Source organism: Pelophylax lessonae, assembly GCF_965119305.1.
Source record: "Pelophylax lessonae genome assembly, chromosome: 8".
NCBI classification, from domain to species: domain Eukaryota; kingdom Metazoa; phylum Chordata; class Amphibia; order Anura; family Ranidae; genus Pelophylax; species Pelophylax lessonae.
In genome coordinates, this window is record NC_138775.1 from 205,927,146 (window position 1) to 205,948,849 (window position 21,704).

Consider the following 21,704-nt stretch of genomic DNA (forward strand, 5'->3'; position numbering starts at 1 on the left):
TATATATATATATATATACACACACTGTAAAACAGTGCTGAACCAAGTCCTTATAAAGTGCCAAATACTGTATATACTTGTGCAATTAAATTGTGATAAAAAAAGTCCATGAGAAGACTTATGGTAAAACACCTCCGTGAGCTTGTGGACACAACCACTACCAGCTAGAGTAGCCTCTCACCTCACTTTAAGACCCAAGAATCACCCCAGGTCTCACACAGCTGTCCCCACAATGGGGTATAAGGGGTATAACGGAAGTGTTAACGAATTCCAGGTTCCACTCTAATGTAATCACGGGCACATACAAGGCAAAAAGGAAAAGATCTAATGCTCTCCGCTTGATAATAAAGTACATTTATTGCCAGAGATACACTTACATGAACAAGCACTCAATAGTGCATGAATAACACTCAGACTCCGCAATGGTCCAGAAACGATGTGACGTCTGACATGCAGGCTCCACCCCCCAGCACACAATAAACAAAAATGACTAGTTTAGTGAAAAATACCTTTTCACTGAGTGTTTGTAACAATAGTGAAAGAAAAATACATTTTACAAGGCATTTATTTCAGTACCTAACTCTTTTGACTCCCTTTAATAAATTGATAAGTTGAATACTCACATCAGTCAAAGCCTGTGAATACATAATAGAGTCCTTCATAAACTGCAATGTATCAGGCAGAAATATACATCCCTGTTCATAGAGGCCAGTATCAGTATCGAAGTGGCAATGCTGTGTTAGACATGATTCTTCTTGGCATTGGCTGGTTTGGATAATGTAAGTTCCAAAAATATCCGCAGGACATCTAGAAAGCAAATAACAAAAAGAACACATCATGTAAAGTTACTAGGAAGTGATCACCAAAGCCCATTACTTTATAAATACATTATTTATGATTTATAAAAACAAAATAAAGCATTTTGGTGGAAATCCCTAACAACTTTAAGTGTATCTACATCCAAAACCAAAAAAGTAATATATTTAAGCTTATCAATATTTAGATGCTGTGGCTGTTTTTTTTTTTTTTTAGGCTTATTTTCCATTTATTTATATTTATTTATTTATTTTATTTATTTTTATTTCTATTTCATATCAGTGTTTTTTTTTTGCCATTTATTCTATGGGATAGCAATGACTTACACACACTCTGGACTTCAAACATGTTTGCCTTTGTTCATCTTCCTTGCATAGTGGATTACCAGGAGCAGTAGAATGTTTGAGAATAAAGAAAAAGTTATTTGGGCTTTTTTATTTCAGCTTACAAAAAGTGACAAGGACACTGCATTTCTGGCAAGATCGACAGGTATATTCTGTACTTGAGTGAAAGTGAAAATGAATGCAGTCACCACATCTAGCTCCTTCCAGTTTTACATAGGAACTCCATCCAGTTTTCTAATATGCTTACTTGCCTACGAAGTTGTATACAGCCGTACAGCCCTCAAAAGAGGCTTCTGGATAATAAAGAGATTCTGAACCAGAACAGATATATGCTGGGCTTGGACAGTTGTTGGACTGATTGCAGCACAATAACATTTCCAGTATTCGGGGGTCTGTTGAATGCTGAAACTGCCAATAAACTAACAATATGCAAAGGTAAATGGCAGATGCTCCTGAAAATTAGGTGGAATGTGGGACAATATAAATCCTGCAACAGCGGAGCAGGTCAGGACCAAATGAAATCTATACTATAATTCATGTTTCTGGTTCCCCTGACATTCCTTTGTCCTTTCCGTTTTTATATACATAACAGTTGACAAAGAACCAAAGTAAGGAGATCGGTGATGGGGAAGATTGCCACAGTTCATTTCAATTTCCACTTTGTGGACTTATCGTTTCATCCTATTTGTATTTTCATTTTATTTAGATCACATGCATGGTTTTATATAAGCACTTGTGATTTATGGTATACACTCAGTAGAATTGAGGTATTTGGGAGAAGGTATTATCTGCCTTTATTCAATTATTTTTTTATTGTTTGTAGGAATTAATCTGTATATAAATAATTTTGTTTGATCAGTGCCATCTTAAGAGCATTAAAGGGCCCCGGGCAATGCAGTGCACTGGGGCTCTGCTTGCCACCTGCTAAGTTTGGCGGCAGAATGCACAGGGGAATCGGGACTAATGCTTGGCTGGGGCTGGGCTGCTATTCAGTAAGATGGCCCTGTGTGTGATATAGTTTTGTTTGCAGCGCAACACTATTTCAGACTGAAACTTGCACAGCACTTTTGAATGAGATGGTGATTGGTGCCTGCAGTTCTTCATTGATATAGTTTTTTTGTAGTGACTTGCAGTATCCTCTATTATTTGTAGTTTGACAAAGTAGGTTTTAATAAGGGAGTCGATTTTTAATTAATTATGTCTAGTCTGATTAAATAGTGCTGCGAAGCAAAGTGCTAGTGAGTACGGACAATTGTATTTAGTGCCGGATTGGACAAAAGAAGTTCACGTTCATGCATATATGCAAATAATTAAATTCAACAGAACTAAGTAAGACCACCACTGTTCTTTTTGATACAGTATTGAAGCTATTTTGCCAACTCAAGGTCGAGTTCTGTGCAGCCTCCAGGGGCTCTCTCTAAACTATAAGAACCCTCAGACATAAAGTAACTTGGGCAAGTGCTACAATTAGCAAACTGGATCTGACTACATATACAAAGAATTTGATTTTCTGTGTGATTGATACAGCTGCACATTTTCTTGTGTTCCTCCTAGGCTGAGAAGAATAAAATATTAGTTGAATTTGCCAGTAGTACATGTTTTACCTAACTATTTTAAGCTGCATTTTTCAATGAAAACCAACATTCTATGCCAAAATAAGAAAAAAAAAAAAAAAAAAAAAAAAACTGTTGTACTAGCAACAGGTCAGACATTCTAAGTTGTTTTAGTGGTAAGCTTTGACTGCTATGCTTACATAATATAATACATAATATAATGCATACCTCGTGGCTTCTACTTTGCCGTGTTCTGAAATATAGTAAGGTTTTTCTTCATTGTATTCATCATACACCCCCCATCGGAGATGCGCCCATTCATGGACCATTACTCTACCTAAAAAACAAATCATTTTTTAAAATAACTTATTTGACTGCATTAAGGGAAGTACGTTTATAAAGTAAAATCCAAATGTACATGAGCTTATGGTCAAGTTTAATGAGATACAACTCATATGAGTTGCTGCTTTCATATCATGTAGATGTAGAACAAAAATCTCTACAGCCAAAAGTATTCAGACTTGCACTATCTGTACACCTCATAAGGAGGTAAAATATCCAGAAAGCTATGTGGAATAATTCTAGGCTAGCTAGAGACATGAACTGAACTCAATATTAAAAAGAGAATTGTGTGAATAAAGTTAAGAATCTCTGGCCTTAAAGTTACCAGAAACCCAGATTACTGGCAGCTAAAACAGTGGGCTAGCCTGTTACACAGCAGCAATATCAGAGTAAATAAAAAGGCAAACTGATTGCATCACGTGTATCACATATCCAAATGTGACTGTACTGTAGTATACCTTTATCTAAAGGCACTTGTTCTTCCCTCTGAAGCCCAGAAAGTTGGGAAGGGGGGGGGGGGATAAGCAGTAAAATGTATATTGATTAACTTACCTATCAATTGTAGGTGGCATGGGAAGTTTTGGATTTATAAGGGGGCAAAAGGGACAAGTGCCCTTGGCCCCCTGACAGAAGGAGCCCCTACCTGTACTAAAATAATATAAAGATAATCTAAAAATATATATAAAAAATAAATAATAATAAAATAATATAAAATCTTCTTTTAATAAATGTATCTTGGGAAGTAATATTTTGGTGGTCATTATCTGTAAAAGATTTTATTCAAGACTGGTATATTGTATCATATTTAAAAAAGAATTGACTGCGTGTGTGCGCACGCATGACCTCAGAATGACATTGTGTCATGCGTTTTAAAAATGTGTCACTGTCATTGAGAATGTAAACCAACTCTGTGTATGAGGGGCCTCCCAAACCTGAGGTGCCCTGGGACCCCCAAGGTCTAAATCTGACCCTAGGCATGGGTAGAAACGGTTGAGCTTTGTGTTAAGCATAGATCAGCATTTTTACATTCTATGTACATTTCATACCTGCCAGTATTTCTTAAAAAAGAGTTATAAAGTCCCACTTCAGTTACGTAAACCCAGAATAGTCTTAGCAAATTTGGAAATGTTTCGCTTTGAAGGCTTTATTGCTTTGCTTTAGAAGACGAAAATTATTGTCAAACAGCAGGAATTAAAAAAACTCCAACTCTGCCATCTACTGAAACTTCAAAGAACTTTCTCTTTTGTGCACTAGAGTTATAGGACGAGTATAATGTATATTTCAAATGCAAAATGTTATAAATAGCTCAACAGGACTTTTAAGGGACTTTATAAATACTGCCAGCCTCAAATAGCTAAAAGCAATTCATTATTTATCAACAACATGTTTTATTCCAAAAAAACAACACAATTTTGATTCCTTAATCAATGACATAACGCATGCACTATATTAAAATTACTATTCCTTCCCATAAGTGACCCACCCTAGTTGTTCTCGTCTTTCTGTACATAGTTTGTGTATCAAGCAGTCCAGAGGTTAGTCTTCAATGACATCAGGGGGGCTCTCCTTTCACAACATGATTCACACTTAGTCTTCCCCAGGGAAAACAGGGAAGGGAATTGCATGTTACCCTTTTAGTCTACTGGCAATATAATTGGGCTGGGATATGCCCCATTATCCCATTATATACTGTATACTATATGTCATATCATATATATGACATGTTCACAATCCTGTTCATTATATATTAATTGTCAATAAAATGTGCCACATTTTTACCATGGGTAATAAATGCACAGGCACCATTGGCACCATATGCAGTGAGGGATATATAGGAGGAGGACTGACCCCTATAAATCTGCTAGAAAATGAGTTTACTCCCCAGGTTTGTGGATGTATAGTGCTACAGCCTAAGAAGTATTCCTTTACGGACAACTAATAATACCCAGTGGTGCCTGGGCATTAACTACACAGTGGTTATATGGCGCAGAACTGCCTTCTATTGACATTATTTTTACATAATAAATTGTACTTGAGCTATTTGAGTCTATGAAGCACCTTAAAAGATCCACTGGGGTAATATATAGCATTTTGTTTTTTATATGTATCGGATGTGGTGCTTAACAGTCCCTTCCAGTACCTATATAGTCACTGATTGTTGTATATATTAAAAGTGTATCTGTACCCAAAACGTTTTGTTTGTTTTAGACAGAACAAGCCAAGGTTCTAACCCCTGTCAGGTTTTAGTGCTATGCAGGGCTCTGATAAATTCACCACACATGATACAATATGACAATCTCCTTTAGATGTACCAACAATTATTTAGTGTAAAGGCTTGCATGATTGGATACAGATTGATTGGATTGATTGGGTAGGTCCTCATATTACCTAGAGTTGGTAGATCTAGGGTTGATTGTAAAGAGATTGTATGGTCAGATTGTAAAGTGAAGGTTAGAAAAATGTCTCCTCACTTTCTGTTCTGGAAATAATCCTTTACCAGATAGGGAGTGAGGAAAAATCTGCACCAGGGAAAAAGACAATAATAAAAATAATACAAATTTCCCCCTTCTTCCTGTCTTGGGCACATTCTTTGTACCAGTCAGGAAGTAAAATAATCTCTCTAAAGGCCCCTTCTTTATGGGTTATTGTTTACTTTTGTAGGGTTTGAGTCTCTATTGATTTTTAACATCGGGGAACAAGTAATAAGGGTCTCATGTACCCTGTGATCATCCCCTAGGTGTTGGATATATGGGGGGTACCATTATTATAAAGGGAGCAACTAACTTTCAATAAGTCCCTTTTTGGGGGACAGTGTGTATGGAAGAGGCCCTTGTCCCTCAACATGCCTTGCAAGGAGAGGGAGCCTTGCAAGCTTCCTTTCTAATGTTAAAAGGCATGGTTTATTAATGGGTTGTGCCGCACATTTCCAAAATGTCCACACTTCCAGACCTAGCCACCCAGGCTGTATGCCTGGATAAGGGCCTGGTATGAACTTTAACCACTTGCCCACTGGGCACTTAAACCCCCTTCCTAACCAGAACAATTTTCAGCTTTCAGTGCTCTCACATTTTGAATGACAATTACTCAGTCATGCAGCACTGTCCCCATATGAAATTTTCATCCTTTTTTTCACACAAACAGAGCTTTCTTTTGGTGGTATTTAATCATAATTGGGTTTTTTATTTTTTGTGCTATAAATGAAAAAAGACCGAAAATTTTGTAAAAAAATGCATTTTTCTTTGTTTTGGTTTTAAATTTTGCAAATTTAGTCATTTTTCTTCATAAATTTTGACTAAGATTTATACTGCTACATATCTTTAGTAAAAATAACCCAAATAAGTATACATTTTTTTGGTCTTTGTGAAGGTTATAAAGTCTACAAGCTAAGGTGCCAATCATTGAAAATTGATCACACCTAAAGTACTGACGGCCTATCTCATTTCTTGAGACCCTAACAAGTCAGGACAGTACAAATACCCCCCAAATGACCCCTTTTTGGAAAGTAGACATTCCAAGGTATTTAGTAAGAGGCATGGTGAGTTTTTTGAAGTTGTAATTTTTTCTCACAATTCTTTGCAAAATGAAGATTTTTAAAAAAAGAAAAATATTTTTCACAAAATGGTCATATTACAAAGTTATTTCTCACACACTGTACAGGCATACTTGCAACTACACCCCAAAATACATTCTTCTACTCCTCCCGAGTATGGCGATATCACATGTGTGACACTTTTCTACAGCCTGACCACATACAGAGGCCCAACATCCAAGGGGCACCGTCAGGTGTTCTAGAAGCAAAAATTACACATATAATTTTCTGACGACTTATCACACTTTTGAAAGTCCTGGAGCACCAGGACAATGGAAACCCCCATAAAATGACCCCATTTTGGAAAGAAAACACCCCAACACATAATCTAGGAGGCATAATGAGTCTTTTGAACATGTCATTTTTTTCCACAAGTTTTTGGAAAATGTGGAAAGAAAACCAAAACGTATTTTTTTTACACAAAGTTGTCCATTTATAAGACATTTCTTACACATAGCATGCACATAGCAAAAATTACACCCCAAAATACATTCTGCCACTCCTCCTGAGTATGGCAATACCACATGTGACACTTTTCCACAGCCTGGCCACATACAGAGGCCCAACATGCAGGGAGCACCGTCATTTCCTGACTTCACATTACAATTTTGTGAGGCACTGTAGGGCACTGATAAGCATTGTAGTGGCACTGATGTGGCATGGATGTGGCCCGGATGAGCACTAACGTGGCATGGATGTGGCACTGATGAGCACTGATGTGGCATGGATGCGGCACTGATGAGCACTGACGTGGCAAGGATGTTGCACTGATGAGCACTAATGTGGCACGGATGAGCACTGACGTTGCATGGATGTGGCACTGATGAGCACTGACGCGGGATGGATGTGGCACTGATGAGCACTGATGTGGCACGGATTAGCCCTGACGTGGCATTGATGTGGCACGGATGAGCACTGACGTGGCATGGATGAGGCACAGATGAGCACCCTGACGTGGCATGGATGTGACACAGATGAGCAGTGACATGGCATGGATGTGGCACGGATGAGCACTGACGTGGCATGGATGTGGCACGGATGAGCACTGACGTGGCATGGATGTGGCACGGATGAGCACTGATGTGGCACGGATGAGCACTGACGTGGCATGGGTGAGCACTGACGTGGCACGGATGACCACTGACGTGGCATGGATGAGCACTGACGTGGCATTGATGTGGCACGGATGACCACTGACTTGGCACGGATGAGCACTGAATTGGCATGGGTGTGGCATGGATGAGCACTGACGTGGCATGGATGTGGCATGGATGAGCACTGACGTGGCATTGATGTGGCACTGACGTGGCATGGATGTGGCACAGATGAGCACTGACGTGGCATTGATGTGGCACAGATGAGCACTGATGTGGCATGGATGTGGCATGGATGAGCACTGATGTGACACAGATAAGCACTGAAGTGGCATGGATGTGGCACGGATTAGCACTGACGTGGCTTTGATGTGGCACAGATGAGCACTGACGTGGCTTTGATGTGGCACGGATGTGCTCTGATGTGGCATGGATGAGCACTGACGTGGCATGGATATGGCATGGATGAGCACTGACGTGGCATTGATGTGGCACTGACGTGGCATGGATGTGGCATGGATGAGCACTGACATGGCATTGATGTGGCACGGATGAGCACTGATGTGGCATGGATGAGCACTGATGTGACACGGATGAGCACTGAAGTGGCATGGATGTGGCACGGATTAGCACTGACGTGGCATGGATGTGGCACAGATGAGCACTGACGTGGCTTTGATGTGGCACGGATGTGCTCTGATGTGGCATGGATGAGCACTGACATGGCATGAATGAGCACTGACGTGGCATTGATGTGGCACGGATGAGCACTGAAGTGGCATGGATGCGGCACGGATGAGCACTGAGGTGGCATGGATGTGGCACGGATGAGCACGGAGGTGGCATGGATGAGCACAGATGTGGGATGGATGAGCATGGATGTGGCATGGATGAGCATGGAGGTGGCATGGGTGGGCATAGACGTGGGATGGATGAGCACGGATGTGGCACAGATGAGCATGGATGAGCATGGATGTGGCACAGGTGAGCATGGATGTGGCATGGGTGGGCATGGATGAGGCACGGATGATGCATGGATGGGGCACAGATGATGCACGGATGGGGCACAATGAGGCAGAGGAGGCGTGCAGCTGCAGTTTCTCTCTTCTCCGCGCACGCTGTACCGATTGCTGTGTACAGCGTCCGAGGAAAGGGGAGAAATGTACCGGACATGCCCCGGTTTGTTGTGACGTGATCGCGCCGTTATTGGACGGAGCGATCACGTGGTAAAGGACCGCTCTCATTGGCCCTTTACCACGATCCGTGTTGCGTCGGGTCCCCGGGACCCGGCGAGCTCGGACACTCCCATGTGTGCGCCCCAGGGGGCGCGCTTCTGGGTGGACGTCCATGTACGCCCTCCCAGAACTAGACAACCACTTTGCGGCCATGTTTTCACAATAGGCCGGTCGGAAAGTGGTTAAAGGAATCCCACACTTTTTGAAAAGGTAGAGTGCACATTAAAAAAAAAAAAAAAGAAACAGAAACAAAATGACATGGGGGTCTTCTTAAAATTCATACCTGGCCCTTCAGGTCTGATATACATTATAAATAGGAACCCATGCTAGAGGAAGCCACAAAAAAAAAAAAATATATGTATATGTATATATATATATATATATATATATATATATATATATATATATATATAAATGAAGTGCAGTTAATAACGTGTCAATACACAAAATCAATCACACTCAGCAGCACTATACTCAAAGTCATCCGCTCTGAGTATCAAAAACGTCAAATATAAAAAAAAATGCACAGGACCATCATATGAATGTAAGTGTCCAATACATAGAGCAGTCTCTATAACTCCCCAGTGAGGTCTTCTACTGTCAGAGTGACATGGAGTTCATAATCCCAGATCGAATGAATAGTGGTACTTCAATCCGGATAAAGTGAAATGGGTCCACCACCACACCTCCAGTGCTCCCCTCTAGATTAAACACTCACCAGACCAACAGAGATCAGAAGCCTCTATGTTATTGCCTTTCAGTTGTCTCTCCAAATCTCTGGTTACTAGATACAGATCACTGCACGCTGTAGCTTCCTGTTTCCTGTGCTCAGACTCTCCAGTACCATGTGACACAATTTGACCAATGGAAAAAGACAAGAGTAGGGCTCGGATAGTGTGATAACGTTTTCAACTGTTTATTGCTAAAACACAATCAATCCGCCCCCCCTGTTAACCGGTTGCCGACCGCCGCACGACTATATACTGCGGCGGTCAGCCCCGGCCAGGCAGAGTGACGTATCGGTACGTCACTCGCCTGTCACTGACTTGCGAGCCTATCGCGGGCGGGCGCGCGCCCGCCGAGGCGCGCGCCCGCCGCGGCTCGTTCACAGGCAAGTCAGTGCGTGTGACCGGCGGACTCGATGTCCGCCAGTCACACTGCGATCGCTCCTGTGAAGGGAGAAAGACAGAGCAGCTTGTGTAAACAAGCTGCCTGTCAGTTCTCCCTGTGTAAAAGTAAAGATCTGACCGTTCTACTATGTAGAACGGTTGATCTTTGCTTTTACACCAATAGGAATGTCCCTACACAGTAGAAAGCACGCCCCTAGGACACACTTAACCCCTCCCTGTCCAATAAAGTTAACCCCTTCCCTGCCAGTGTCATTTTTGCAGTAACAGTGCATATGTATAGCACTGATTACTGCAGTAATGTCACTGGTAACCCCAAAAGTGTCAAAAATGTCAGTCAAGGGTCCGATCTGTCCGCCGCAATGTCGCAGTACCGAAAAAAAAAATCGCAGATCGCCGCCATTACGCGTTAAAAAAAAAAACACCAAAAATGACAAAAATCTTTCTCTTTGTTAGTAAACGCGATAACTTTTGCGCAAACCAATCAAAATACGCTTTTTGCGATTTTTTTTACCAAACATAGGTAGCATAAAACAAATTGGCCGAAAAATGTTAAAAAATTTTGATTTTTACTTTTTTTTTTGGGGAATTTCATATAAAAAAATGTGAAAAATATTGTTATTTTTGCTAAATTTACGCTCTTTTTTTGTTTATAGCGCGTGATCAAAAAATCGCACAGGTGATCAAATACCACCAAAAGAAAGCTCTGTTTGTGGGAAAAAAAGGACGTCAAATTTGTTTAGGTACAGCGTCGCACGACCGCGCAATTGTCCGTTAAAGTCACGCAGTAAAAAAATCGCAAAAAAACCCCTGGTCCTTTAGCAGCCAAATCCTCCGGGGCTTAAGTGGTTAAACATGCTTACATTCAAGTGTAGGATATTCAGCATATAAGTTAATGGAATACCGCCAGTATGTAGCCCAATCCGGCCGATCAGTCAGCTCCCCGCAGATCTCCCACCTCTGCTATGGAAGCCACGGCTTCTCGGCAAGGACATCCGACTCCTGGCATCTCCACGATAGCGGCGTGCTGGTGTTCTGACGCGTTTTGTCGTAAAACGACTTCAACAGAGAACCTCAGCACACTCCCCTGACGTTCAATTTATCCCCCACTAAGTCCGGCCTCCCAGACTCCATGGGCGGTGCACGCATCAAGGCGTCGCCTCGCAGCATCCGTCCTGACCAGCAATCAGATCTGCGGTATTGCAGTATACAACCACATACACCATACAATCCGCATGCAATCTTCGTTTTTTTAAAAATTGCATTTTTTTGACAATTTGTCTGTATAGGCATATTGTTGCATGGTACCACACATGCATCCATGCCCTTATGTAAACCGATTAATGCTTGATAGCTTATATGCTCAATAAATAGATAAACAAATCAAATAAATACACAATAAATTCAGTTATTGCACCAATGACTAAAATCATAAATACATCATATTACTATAAAATCTTAAGCTCAAAAAGCTCCAAAATAAAATTTGCACTAAAAAACTGAACCTAGGTTACATAGCAATACTAAATGGCAGAAAACTAATAAGAATGTTAAAAGCAATTAATAAATTGTCAGGTGTTAAAAAATTATTAAAACACAACCACTAATAATTGCTTAAAAAACAGTTCAGATCTAAATCTATATTTAACCCATTGGGAGTAAGAGCATTGGTCAAATATATCCATTGAGTTTCCTTTTTCGATAATTCCCTCACTCTGTTCGCACCCCGCCACGAGTGGGGCATCTTCCCTATCCCCCAAAATTTCAAACCTGACGGGTCTCTATTATGCTTCTCTCTAAAGTGCAATGGCACACTATGCTCTTTAAAGCCCGTAGTAATCTTATAGATGTGCTCTGAAGTACGTTTACCCAATCGCCTTTTCATTCGTCCAATGTATATGAGCCCACATGGGCATTCCATGCCATATACAACGTGGGTGGACAGGCAGGAAATGAATTCCTTAATCTCAAATGATCTTCCATTTGCATTTGATGTAAAGGATGTCAGCCCTCTGTAGTGGGTATTCACCTGCTGGCATGCCTTACATTGCCTACACGCATGAAAACCTGTCATATTCCAAAAAATCTTGGGCAACTGTGGGGGGTCAAGCACTTTTTTGACAACTCGATCTCCTATGGACAGTACTTTACGGTATATAAACCTGGGATGTTCAGGTAGAACCGGTCCCAGTGTTTTATCCAGTTTTAGGACATTCCAATGTTTTCTAACCACTTCCTCAAAGTCTTTGTATTGGACATTATAGTCCGTGATGAACTCCCATTGGTGTCCATCATTAGTTATTTTGTTGGTTGGTAAAGATTCCCCACTGGTAATTTAAGTTCAACACGGACATAAAGAAAAAACTAAAAAAAGTTGATGGAGACACACAGAAGAAAAAAGTCAAAAAATATCAGAGAGATCTGAATGACTTTAGAAAAAATCAAGTGTATCTATGGCAGATTCCATCACAAACGGGAGAAATGAGATACATCAACAAGGAGTGATTATCCGGGAAGTTGGGCAGACTACGGAAGAAGTACTACCTAGAGATATGAGGCCTGCACATACACCTAGGAATAATGTCCAAGTTAATAATACTTGACAACAAACAAAATCAAAAAAGAGGGGTTCAAACCCCCAGAGGATATATGGGGGAGAAATAAGAGGATCTCCACGTCCTAACCCCTCGCAATACGGAGGTGGCATGAATGATGGAAGGACGAATTATTATCAACATCCAGCCCAACCCATACAAACGATCAATAGATTTGAGCCTCTGAGAATGGAGGATGAACAACACCAGAATCAGTATCGCCCTTTTTTAGGGAAAGGCGGGAGGGGGAGAGGACGCGGAAGAGGTCGGAGACCCTGGAGGAGGGGTCCATGGAATGGTCCGGGACCCACCAGAGAGGAATGAGCACAATACTTCCAGCAAGGGGAGAGGAACAATGTATTTACCCAACACCATACAGAGGATGTAGAGCTGGACGAAGGATCCAGAAAAAGAAGGCGCAACATGGATTAGAAGGAATTTACAATTTAGCGGGGATTGAATTAAACAAGAAAGAGATCAATGTGCTTAATGCCGGTCTGAAATGTGGTATAAAAAAAACATTAATAAGTTTAATGTCTACATTGATATTCAGAAATACGTTAGAAAGTTGAATATGAAAAAATATTTTTTGAATCTTAATCCAACACAAAATAGAAATGTAGAAAGTAATCGAAAAAGCACAATAGGGGTTGACAGTGGACTAAAGAACAGTTCCTTATTTAACCCACCCCATTCTTCTAACCAAAATGTAGATGTGTTTAAACAACTCCTGATTAGAGATCTTGATGCGATTAAATCGGTTAGGAATTTAAATCCTAAGTTTATACAGGAGGGTATAGAATCCTTGGAAAAAAAGGAAAGAGGTCGTAATCAGACCAGCTGATAAGGGGGGAGGTGTGGTGGTATTAGATAAAACCTGGGGGGCGTGGCTTGGCGCGCGGAGGAGATGGCAGCAGACTAACAGAGCTCCGGCTGTATTCTCCCCACCTCGGTTAACAACGACTCAATCCATCGCCATCCGCATCAGCTATGGGCAGAATTACAAAGCCGAACACATACTCGAAACATCTGCGTACCGGAGGATCAGCGAGCGGTAAACTAATTCCGGATTTATTCAAATCACATCCCCATAACAGACGAAGCATGGCTGCAGCCAAGATGGCGCCGGCTCAGATCCACACAGAGGATGAGGACTGTGACATCGATTCAGTGGCCACTTCAGAGGACTTGGGAGGTGAGTGCTCAATGCCAGATCGCACCCTAACTTTTAATGACATGACACTAATAGCGGCCGACATTAAGGGCTCCTTTTCGGCAGCTATAACCGACCTTAAGGCGGACATTATTAGCATCAAGGAGCAAATGGCCACGGGGGAAAGAGCAGGAGCATCAAGAGACAGAGCCATACATAGACTTGAGGAGATTTCTGTTACACATTCCACACATCTCATCAACATGAATCGTCAGCTTGAGGACCTTGACAATCGGGGTCGGCGTAATAATATTAGGGTCCGAGGCATATCTGAGGACATTGTAGGAGATCAGATTAAACTTGCTTTGACCTCCATCTTTAATGGACTGCTCGGCAGACCCTCAGAGTCCCCCATCGACTTTGATAGGGCTCATAGAGCTCTCAGGCCAAAAGCGCCCGATAATACGCCACCCCGGGATATAATTTGCTGTTTGAGCAATCATCCATTAAAAGAAGAAATTTTGAAACAGTCCAGACAAAACGAGCAAGTCGTTTTTAATGAGCAGGAAATTCAGCTATTTCAGGATCTGTCCCCTATTACTTTAAAAAATAGGCGAGCTTTGAAACCACTCCTGGATTTACTTAGAGCCAAAAATATACCATACAGATGGAAATTTCCCTTTGCTCTGCAAGCAACACAAGGAGGCAGGCAATTTCTACTTAGAACTCCAGAAGAACTCACTAACTTTTGCTCCTCTCTTCAGCTGGAACCTGTAGTTCTCCCGGACTGGTATGCGGAATTCTTACTTCCCCCTGTGCAACAAGGCTCGCCCAGAGCCCTCATATTTCCCCTGCTCGCACACCATTTGGGAAGGGCGGGAAAAAACAAAAGCACAAAGAACCCAAAAACCTCTTTACTTCACCTCCCAAGACACCAAGACTGAGAGATCACAAATAACTGGGGATTTACTTTAATTCAAGTTATCTGCTAATCATACAGATCCTGTTCTGGTACTGACTGACACTAATGAAGAAATCACACTCCAGACTCCCATGTACCTTCACAGGCTGATAGGACTTAATTATTAGCTAACCCCTTCTATGAGACTATTCATGGATACTCAAGACAGGAACACTTTCTGCTCCCACTTGGCTGGCTTCTTTACTGAAGAAACTCCAAGGAGCCTAGAACTTTTCTTCATGGTGCATTTTTCACTAATACACTTCCAACACCCTATGTTCATGGAGATCACGAGGAGGAATAGAGAACAGCTTATGTCTCATGACATATAGAGGAGACATCTGTGAAGTCCTTTCGCTTTTTGCTTTCTCTCCCTCATATAACATTAGGAATCTATATTGCTATGCATCTTTTTGGACGGACACACCCATCCATTCAGAGGGAATTATTACTGTTGGACACGGTTTGCTGCCTTTCCTTTTTCCCTTTTTCTCATGACCACTCATGATGATCTTTGCCTACATTTTGACACCCTTGAATTTATATTCTAAAGTCGGGAGGAAAACAAGAGAGCTTTATGTATAGTAATGTAATTCCTTAAATATGCCGCTAGGTGGCGATGCTCAATCATTTATTAATGATAGAAATAGAAGGAAGTGAGTTATACTGTGATGTCCAGTGTTAGGAAGCCTTATATTTCGAATAGTTTTCTACTATCTGAATGTAGATTTTAATCTTATGTTGTCTCAATGTCTATTTTTCCACAGTTGCCTTCTAACATCATTTATCTACCACCCAGCATGCTGTTATTAACTGCTTTTCAGTTGTTCGATCATTGAAACATGAGGAGACTAATGATAACTCGCTGGAAGACATAGGTAACACTTCTATTTATACTATATGCTAGCATAATTCTTCTGCCTGATAGAAGATTTTCATGAAGGTTACACCACAGAAGGAGAAGTGGATGAAGATTTAATAGGGGCTCATTGGAAAGGGCAAGGTACACTAACTGTGATATCTCTCTTTAATGATGTATGACTAATTGACTACTAGGCTAAAAGAGTAGACGGTCTCATAGGGGGAGTGGAGGAGAGATAAATACTTGATAATTCTGTTGCTCTAAAAGTAAAATCTCAGGGATTTTTTGTTTAATTGTTTCATTGTGGTTAAAATATCACATAGTTAATCTGTTGTATAGTTTTGTTCTGTCCTATGTCCTTTGCAACTGGCTGGGACATGTTAACATAGAGTCGTAACCATTAGATATACTAGACTTACTGCTATCCACTATAATATTGCTACCAACGCATTTGTCATACGTTTTATGACCGAGGTGGGGACCTTATACTGGGGTTCCCTTTAATGGTTTGTTAACCTATTAATTTTTTCTTGAATCAAACAGCTCTACGCGGGTCAATCACTTCACCCCACATAGGATTGAGCGGCCCTCCACCTATCTGTAGGTGTGGTGATTGCTCACATATCCTAACCACCTTTGTTGGCGTCCCGGGGGGTTACTTCCGGAACGATCGACAAGAACTACATAGTCTTTTCCTCCTTCTACGTTCTGTCACTTCTTTTTCATATTTCCTTACTGCATCTTTATTTTTTTTTTTTTTGTTTCTTTTTTCCTTCTCTCCCTTACTTACCCTCCCTTCCCTTTTCCCCATTCCACCCAAATTAGAAACTCTGTTGGAAGACAGAAAAGATGGCATATTCACACATGGGCAAATCTCCATTTCTCATTTCACATAATGTGAATGGACTTAATCTCCTGGAAAAGAGAAATCGGCTCTTATATGACCTTAAAAAAACTAAAGCACAAATAATATTTCTACAGGAAACGCATTTTAAAAGTTCACACATACCTATACTAAAGAACAAATTTTTCCCTGTAGCATACCATGCCACAAACCCCCAAGCCAAGACTAAAGGGGTCACGACACTTTTTCATAAGAACTGCAGGTTTACCCTGATTGAGCAACTTGTGGACCCAGATGGAAGGTATCTCTTCCTGAAGGGCAATCTGAATGGAAATCTAATAACGTTAGCGAACGTCTATTTCCCTAACAAGTCACATATATCATTTTGCACCTTAATAACAGAAGAACTAAAGAAATTCGCGCAGGGATGCATAATACTAGGAGGAGATTTTAATTTCCCATTAGACCCACTACAAGATACTTCCTCTGGGAAAACGTGTATATCATACCGGGTTCTTAAGAGAATAAAAGAGCAGTTAAAATCCCTGACCTTAGTTGACACATGGAGAACCCTTAATCCCTCTGTAAAGGATTACACTTTCTACTCGGCACCGCACAAGCGTTACACTCGCATAGACCATATCTTTATTTCCCAAAGAGAAATCTCAAAACTCACTAAAGCTGATATTGGAATAATTTCCTTTTCTGATCATGCACCAGTGTCTATAGCCCTGCACGTGGAGTCTCATCACAAAGGGGAGTTCACCTGGAGGTTAAACTCCTCCTTACTGGTTAAAAAAGATATTTCAGCCAAAATTCAGGAATCAATAAATAATTATTTTAAAGACAATTCCTCAGAAGACGTTTCCCCATTACTGTTGTGGGAGGCACACAAAAGCGTCATTAGAGGGGAGCTGATCAGACACGGTGCTTGTCAGAAGAGGGAAAGGGAAAAAATAATAACCGATCTGATAGACAAAATCTCATCTTTGGAAATTAAACACAAACTCAGTGCATCCAAAGAAGTTGAACAGGAACTTCTTCAACAAAGAAAATCTCTTAATGACATATTGCAAGCCAAAATGAAGAGATCCCTATTTCTTAAGAGATCTATTTATTTTAAACACGGGGACAAAGGAGGCAAATTACTAGCGAAAGCTCTAAACGAAGCACAATTCGATAATAATATACATTATATTAAAGGACAGCAGGGCGAACTAATACAAGATCCACAAAAAATGGCTGATAACTTTGGCCACTTCTATTCTAAGCTTTACCATATACCACTGCAAAACAAACCAGAGGGCTTGGAGGACAATCGGGAACAATTGATAATAGACTACCTTAACAAAAGTGGTCTACCATCACTGCCAAAATCTGCGGTTGCAGACATGGAATGTGAAATCTCTCTAACTGAAACTCTAGATGCTATTAAAGAATTAAAAACCGGTAAAAGTCCTGGCCCTGATGGGTTTAGTTCCCAATATTTCAAACTATATGCTGACACACTTGCCCCGTACCTCACTAACGCATTGAACTCTATTCTCCGAAATCAAATCCCATCTAATGATTTTCTCAGAGCCCATATATCAGTAATTCCAAAACCAGATAAAGACCCTGCACAATGTGCAAGCTATAGACCCATATCATTGTTAAACATTGACTTAAAGATCCTAACTAAAATATTGGCAAAAAGACTAGGTCCCCTTCTTCATCACATTATAGGTCCTGAACAAGTGGGATTCATGCAAGGCAGGGAGGCAAAAGACAGCATAACTAAAGCACTGAATTTGATACACAGCATCAAAGGATCCTCTGTTGGGGGGCTTTTGCTCTCAACAGATGCAGAAAAAGCATTTGATAGGGTGGCATGGGACTTTCTGTTACATACCTGTAAACATATTGGATTAGGAACTAATATGCTTCAGTGGATCCAACTACTATACTCCAAACCAACGGCCAGGGTAAAAGTTAATAATGTGTTGTCTACCCCTTTTTCATTGCAAAATGGCACTAGACAGGGATGCCCACTCTCCCCCCTCCTGTTTATACTCACACTGGAACCACTTATCAGAACCATTAATTTGACACCAGACATTCATGGCTTCTATAGGGGAACGAGAGAGTTTAAATTATCAGCTTATGCAGACGACCTATTATTTTTCATCTCCCAGCCACACATATCCATTCCTAACTTAAACAATCAATTCAAACTCTATAGATTTTTATCCAACTTCAAAATAAATCACAGTAAATCGGAAGCACTAAACCTGACTCTTTCCCCGGATTCACTAAAACTCACAAGAGATAATTGCCCCTATAAATGGGAAACACATGCCCTAAAATATCTTGGTATCAAACTAACCCCTAATCTAGAAAATCTTGTTGAAAAGAACCTAAATCCCCTCATAAAACAAATTGCTAACGACCTTAAGAGATGGAATATAAAAACCTTTTCATGGTTCGGCAGAGCCTCAATAATAAAGATGACTGTATTGCCTAGGCTTCTCTATGTTTTTCATGCCCTCCCGGTCCAGATCCCGGCTTTTTATTTTCGTAAGCTTGTCAACCTTCAAATAACTTTTGTTTGGGCCAACAAAAAGCCCCGGATTAAACTCAGATTCCTACAATTACCAAAGATATCTGGAGGGATTGGCCTTCCAGATTTCTACAAATACTATCAAGCCACACATCTAACAAGGATTCTAGATTGGCACTGCCATGCTGGAAGCAAGGACTGGGTGGGCATGGAATTGGGGTGGAGCACTATTCCGCCGCATCACCTCCTTTGGACGAGCCTCTGTAGTATACCTTCAGAAATTAAAACACATCCCCTAATAGCTAACACTTTAAAATTTTTTCAGAAAATTGCGACTAAACATAATGTGTCACCAAGTCCAAGTCCAATCATGCCTTTACAGAATAACCCCGACTTTCTACCTGGCGTTAAAAACCATTCCTTGATCATGCAACAAGGAAACAAGACTGGGCCCATCAGGATCAAACACTGTCTCCGTGGTACAACACTTAAACCCTTCCACTAATTAAAACAAGAATGCTCTGCAAATGTACCTTTAAATTCCTGGACATATATGCAAATACGTGATTATATCACGCGTAAGAAGCTCAACAATGCAGCGAGCAGACCACTGACTGATTTTGAGGAACTTTGCATTCAAGGTGATCGAGTTGAGGAAGAAACATCTCAATCTTATAAAAGACTAATTGCTACTCCTCCTGATTTCAAAGACCCATACAAAGCGTTATGGGAAAAGGACTTGGGATGCTCCTTCACCTCGATCCAATGGGAGAAAGCATGTTATTTTTCCCATAAATGCTCACTGAGCACTAAACTACAAGAGACCTCCTATAAGATTAGGACGCAGTGATACCACACTCCAATTAAATTGCATCAATGGTCCAAAAACACTTCAGAAATTTGCTGGAGATGTGGTCTAGAGCGTGGCACTTTTCTTCACTTATGGTGGGATTGTCCAGCATTACAGAAATACTGGAAGGACATCCAGGAATGGGTGAAACACATCACGGAGACAAGGTTGACGCTGGATGCAGCCTGCTGCCTGTTACACATTACCCCATACCCATACAAGAGATATAAAAAATCACTCACTCGACATCTCCTAAATGCAGCCAAATCCTTAATTCCCCTTTCATGGAACTCGAAAAATGTACCCACACTCAATGACTGGCTTACTAAAGTAGGCTATATCTACGAAATGGAAGAGACACTTGCCATTAAAAACGAAAGAAATGATTTGTTCCATAAACAATGGTACCCCTGGCTAACTTTCATAGTATCACAGGAATACTTAGATCTCAAGAAAAACTGAATATAGGAGTGGAACTGAAAGCCATGTACTGATAAATTATAAGGGTATTCTCCTCCCCCCCTTTTTCCTCCCCTCTTTCCTCCCTCTTCTTTCTATACTATTCTTTACTTTTCTATACTTCTATATATTCTTAGATGGGTCATTGCCCAGGCCCATCTGAGTTGTACCCTTAAGAAAAACAGTAACTAAAAAGAGCAACAATTGTATACAGCGATTCTAAGATAAAAAAACAAGTGAGAATATGGCAATTGTTTTCTTCAAAAATGTATCCGACAAGATAGATTTGTATTCTATATCAAAATTCATACTCTGCATTTGTTGTTGTATAATGTTCGTTAACATAAGTTGCTGAAAGAGACTTTGGGCCTGATTCATAGTACGGCGAATTGGCGTTTCGGCGTGATTTTGCGAAGCGGCGATTATTTAAGTCTGAAATTGGCATTCAAAGAACGGCGGGCGGAAAATAGCGCCTAGTGTGAGATTCATTAAGATGCAATATGGTCAGAGCGCGACTTAAAACCACGCCAGCTAAAAGCTCGACTAAAGTTTAGCCAAATTTTCCCCTGTACCCCCAAAAATCCCAAATCACTGTGGAAGGTGTGGAAGTCAATTTGGAGATGACTTGCGTTTAAAAAATCTCAAAAACTGACTTAGAAAGAGAGATATCTGCGAAAGTGTGGAAAGGTTAAACAGCTCCTCCAGCCGCGAGCTGCGAACTCGCGAATGTGCGCATGCGCAACGTCAAATTGGCTCAAAAAATTTCGCCAGCGCGATTTTGGGTCAATTTTTTTTTGAATACCGCTTGCAAATCCGCTGTCTCGCCCATAGAAAATGGCAAAAACCGGCGGAATTGGAAAAACATGCACACTTCCAACAAGGGATCCTTTAGTAAACACCATCACATTCCATACACCTTTCCTGCTAACTCCGAAATCATAGCAGTCAAATCTACAGTGTTTATATAGAACCTCCACATTCTCTGAAAAAACCCACAAAATATTACATTGGGGAATTGGTCGTCAGATAGAAAAAAAATAGATGTAAAACATATTTCAAAGAAAGATTATTAGTAGGGTTGAGCGGACACCTAGATGTCCGTGTTCGACGGGTTCGGCCGAACTTTAAAAAAAAGTCCGGGTCCGTGTCCCGGACTTTTACCGAACTTTTCCCGGACACCGAACCCCATTGAAGTCAATGGGGACCCGAACTTTAAGGCACTAAAATGGCTCTAAAACACCAAAGGAAAGGGCTAGAGTGCTGCAAATGGCAGCAAAACGTAATTAAGAGCATGGCAAGTGCTCTGCAAACAAATGTGGATAGGGAAATAACTTAAAACAAC

General features: G+C 40.9%; 1 protein-coding gene across 1 annotated transcript in view; it reads right to left on the minus strand.

Moving 5' to 3' along the window:
• The window catches only part of LOC309561728 (calcium-activated chloride channel regulator 1-like), a gene marked incomplete at both ends in the record, with an annotated part of 136,354 nt that overhangs the window by 58,525 nt on the left and 56,125 nt on the right, over positions 1–21,704 (minus strand). The window contains 2 exons of the mRNA XM_082265721.1: positions 624–807; positions 2,942–3,050. Coding sequence (XP_082121847.1) covers positions 624–807; positions 2,942–3,050 — 293 coding nt within the window. The remainder of the gene's footprint in view (positions 1–623; positions 808–2,941; positions 3,051–21,704) is intronic.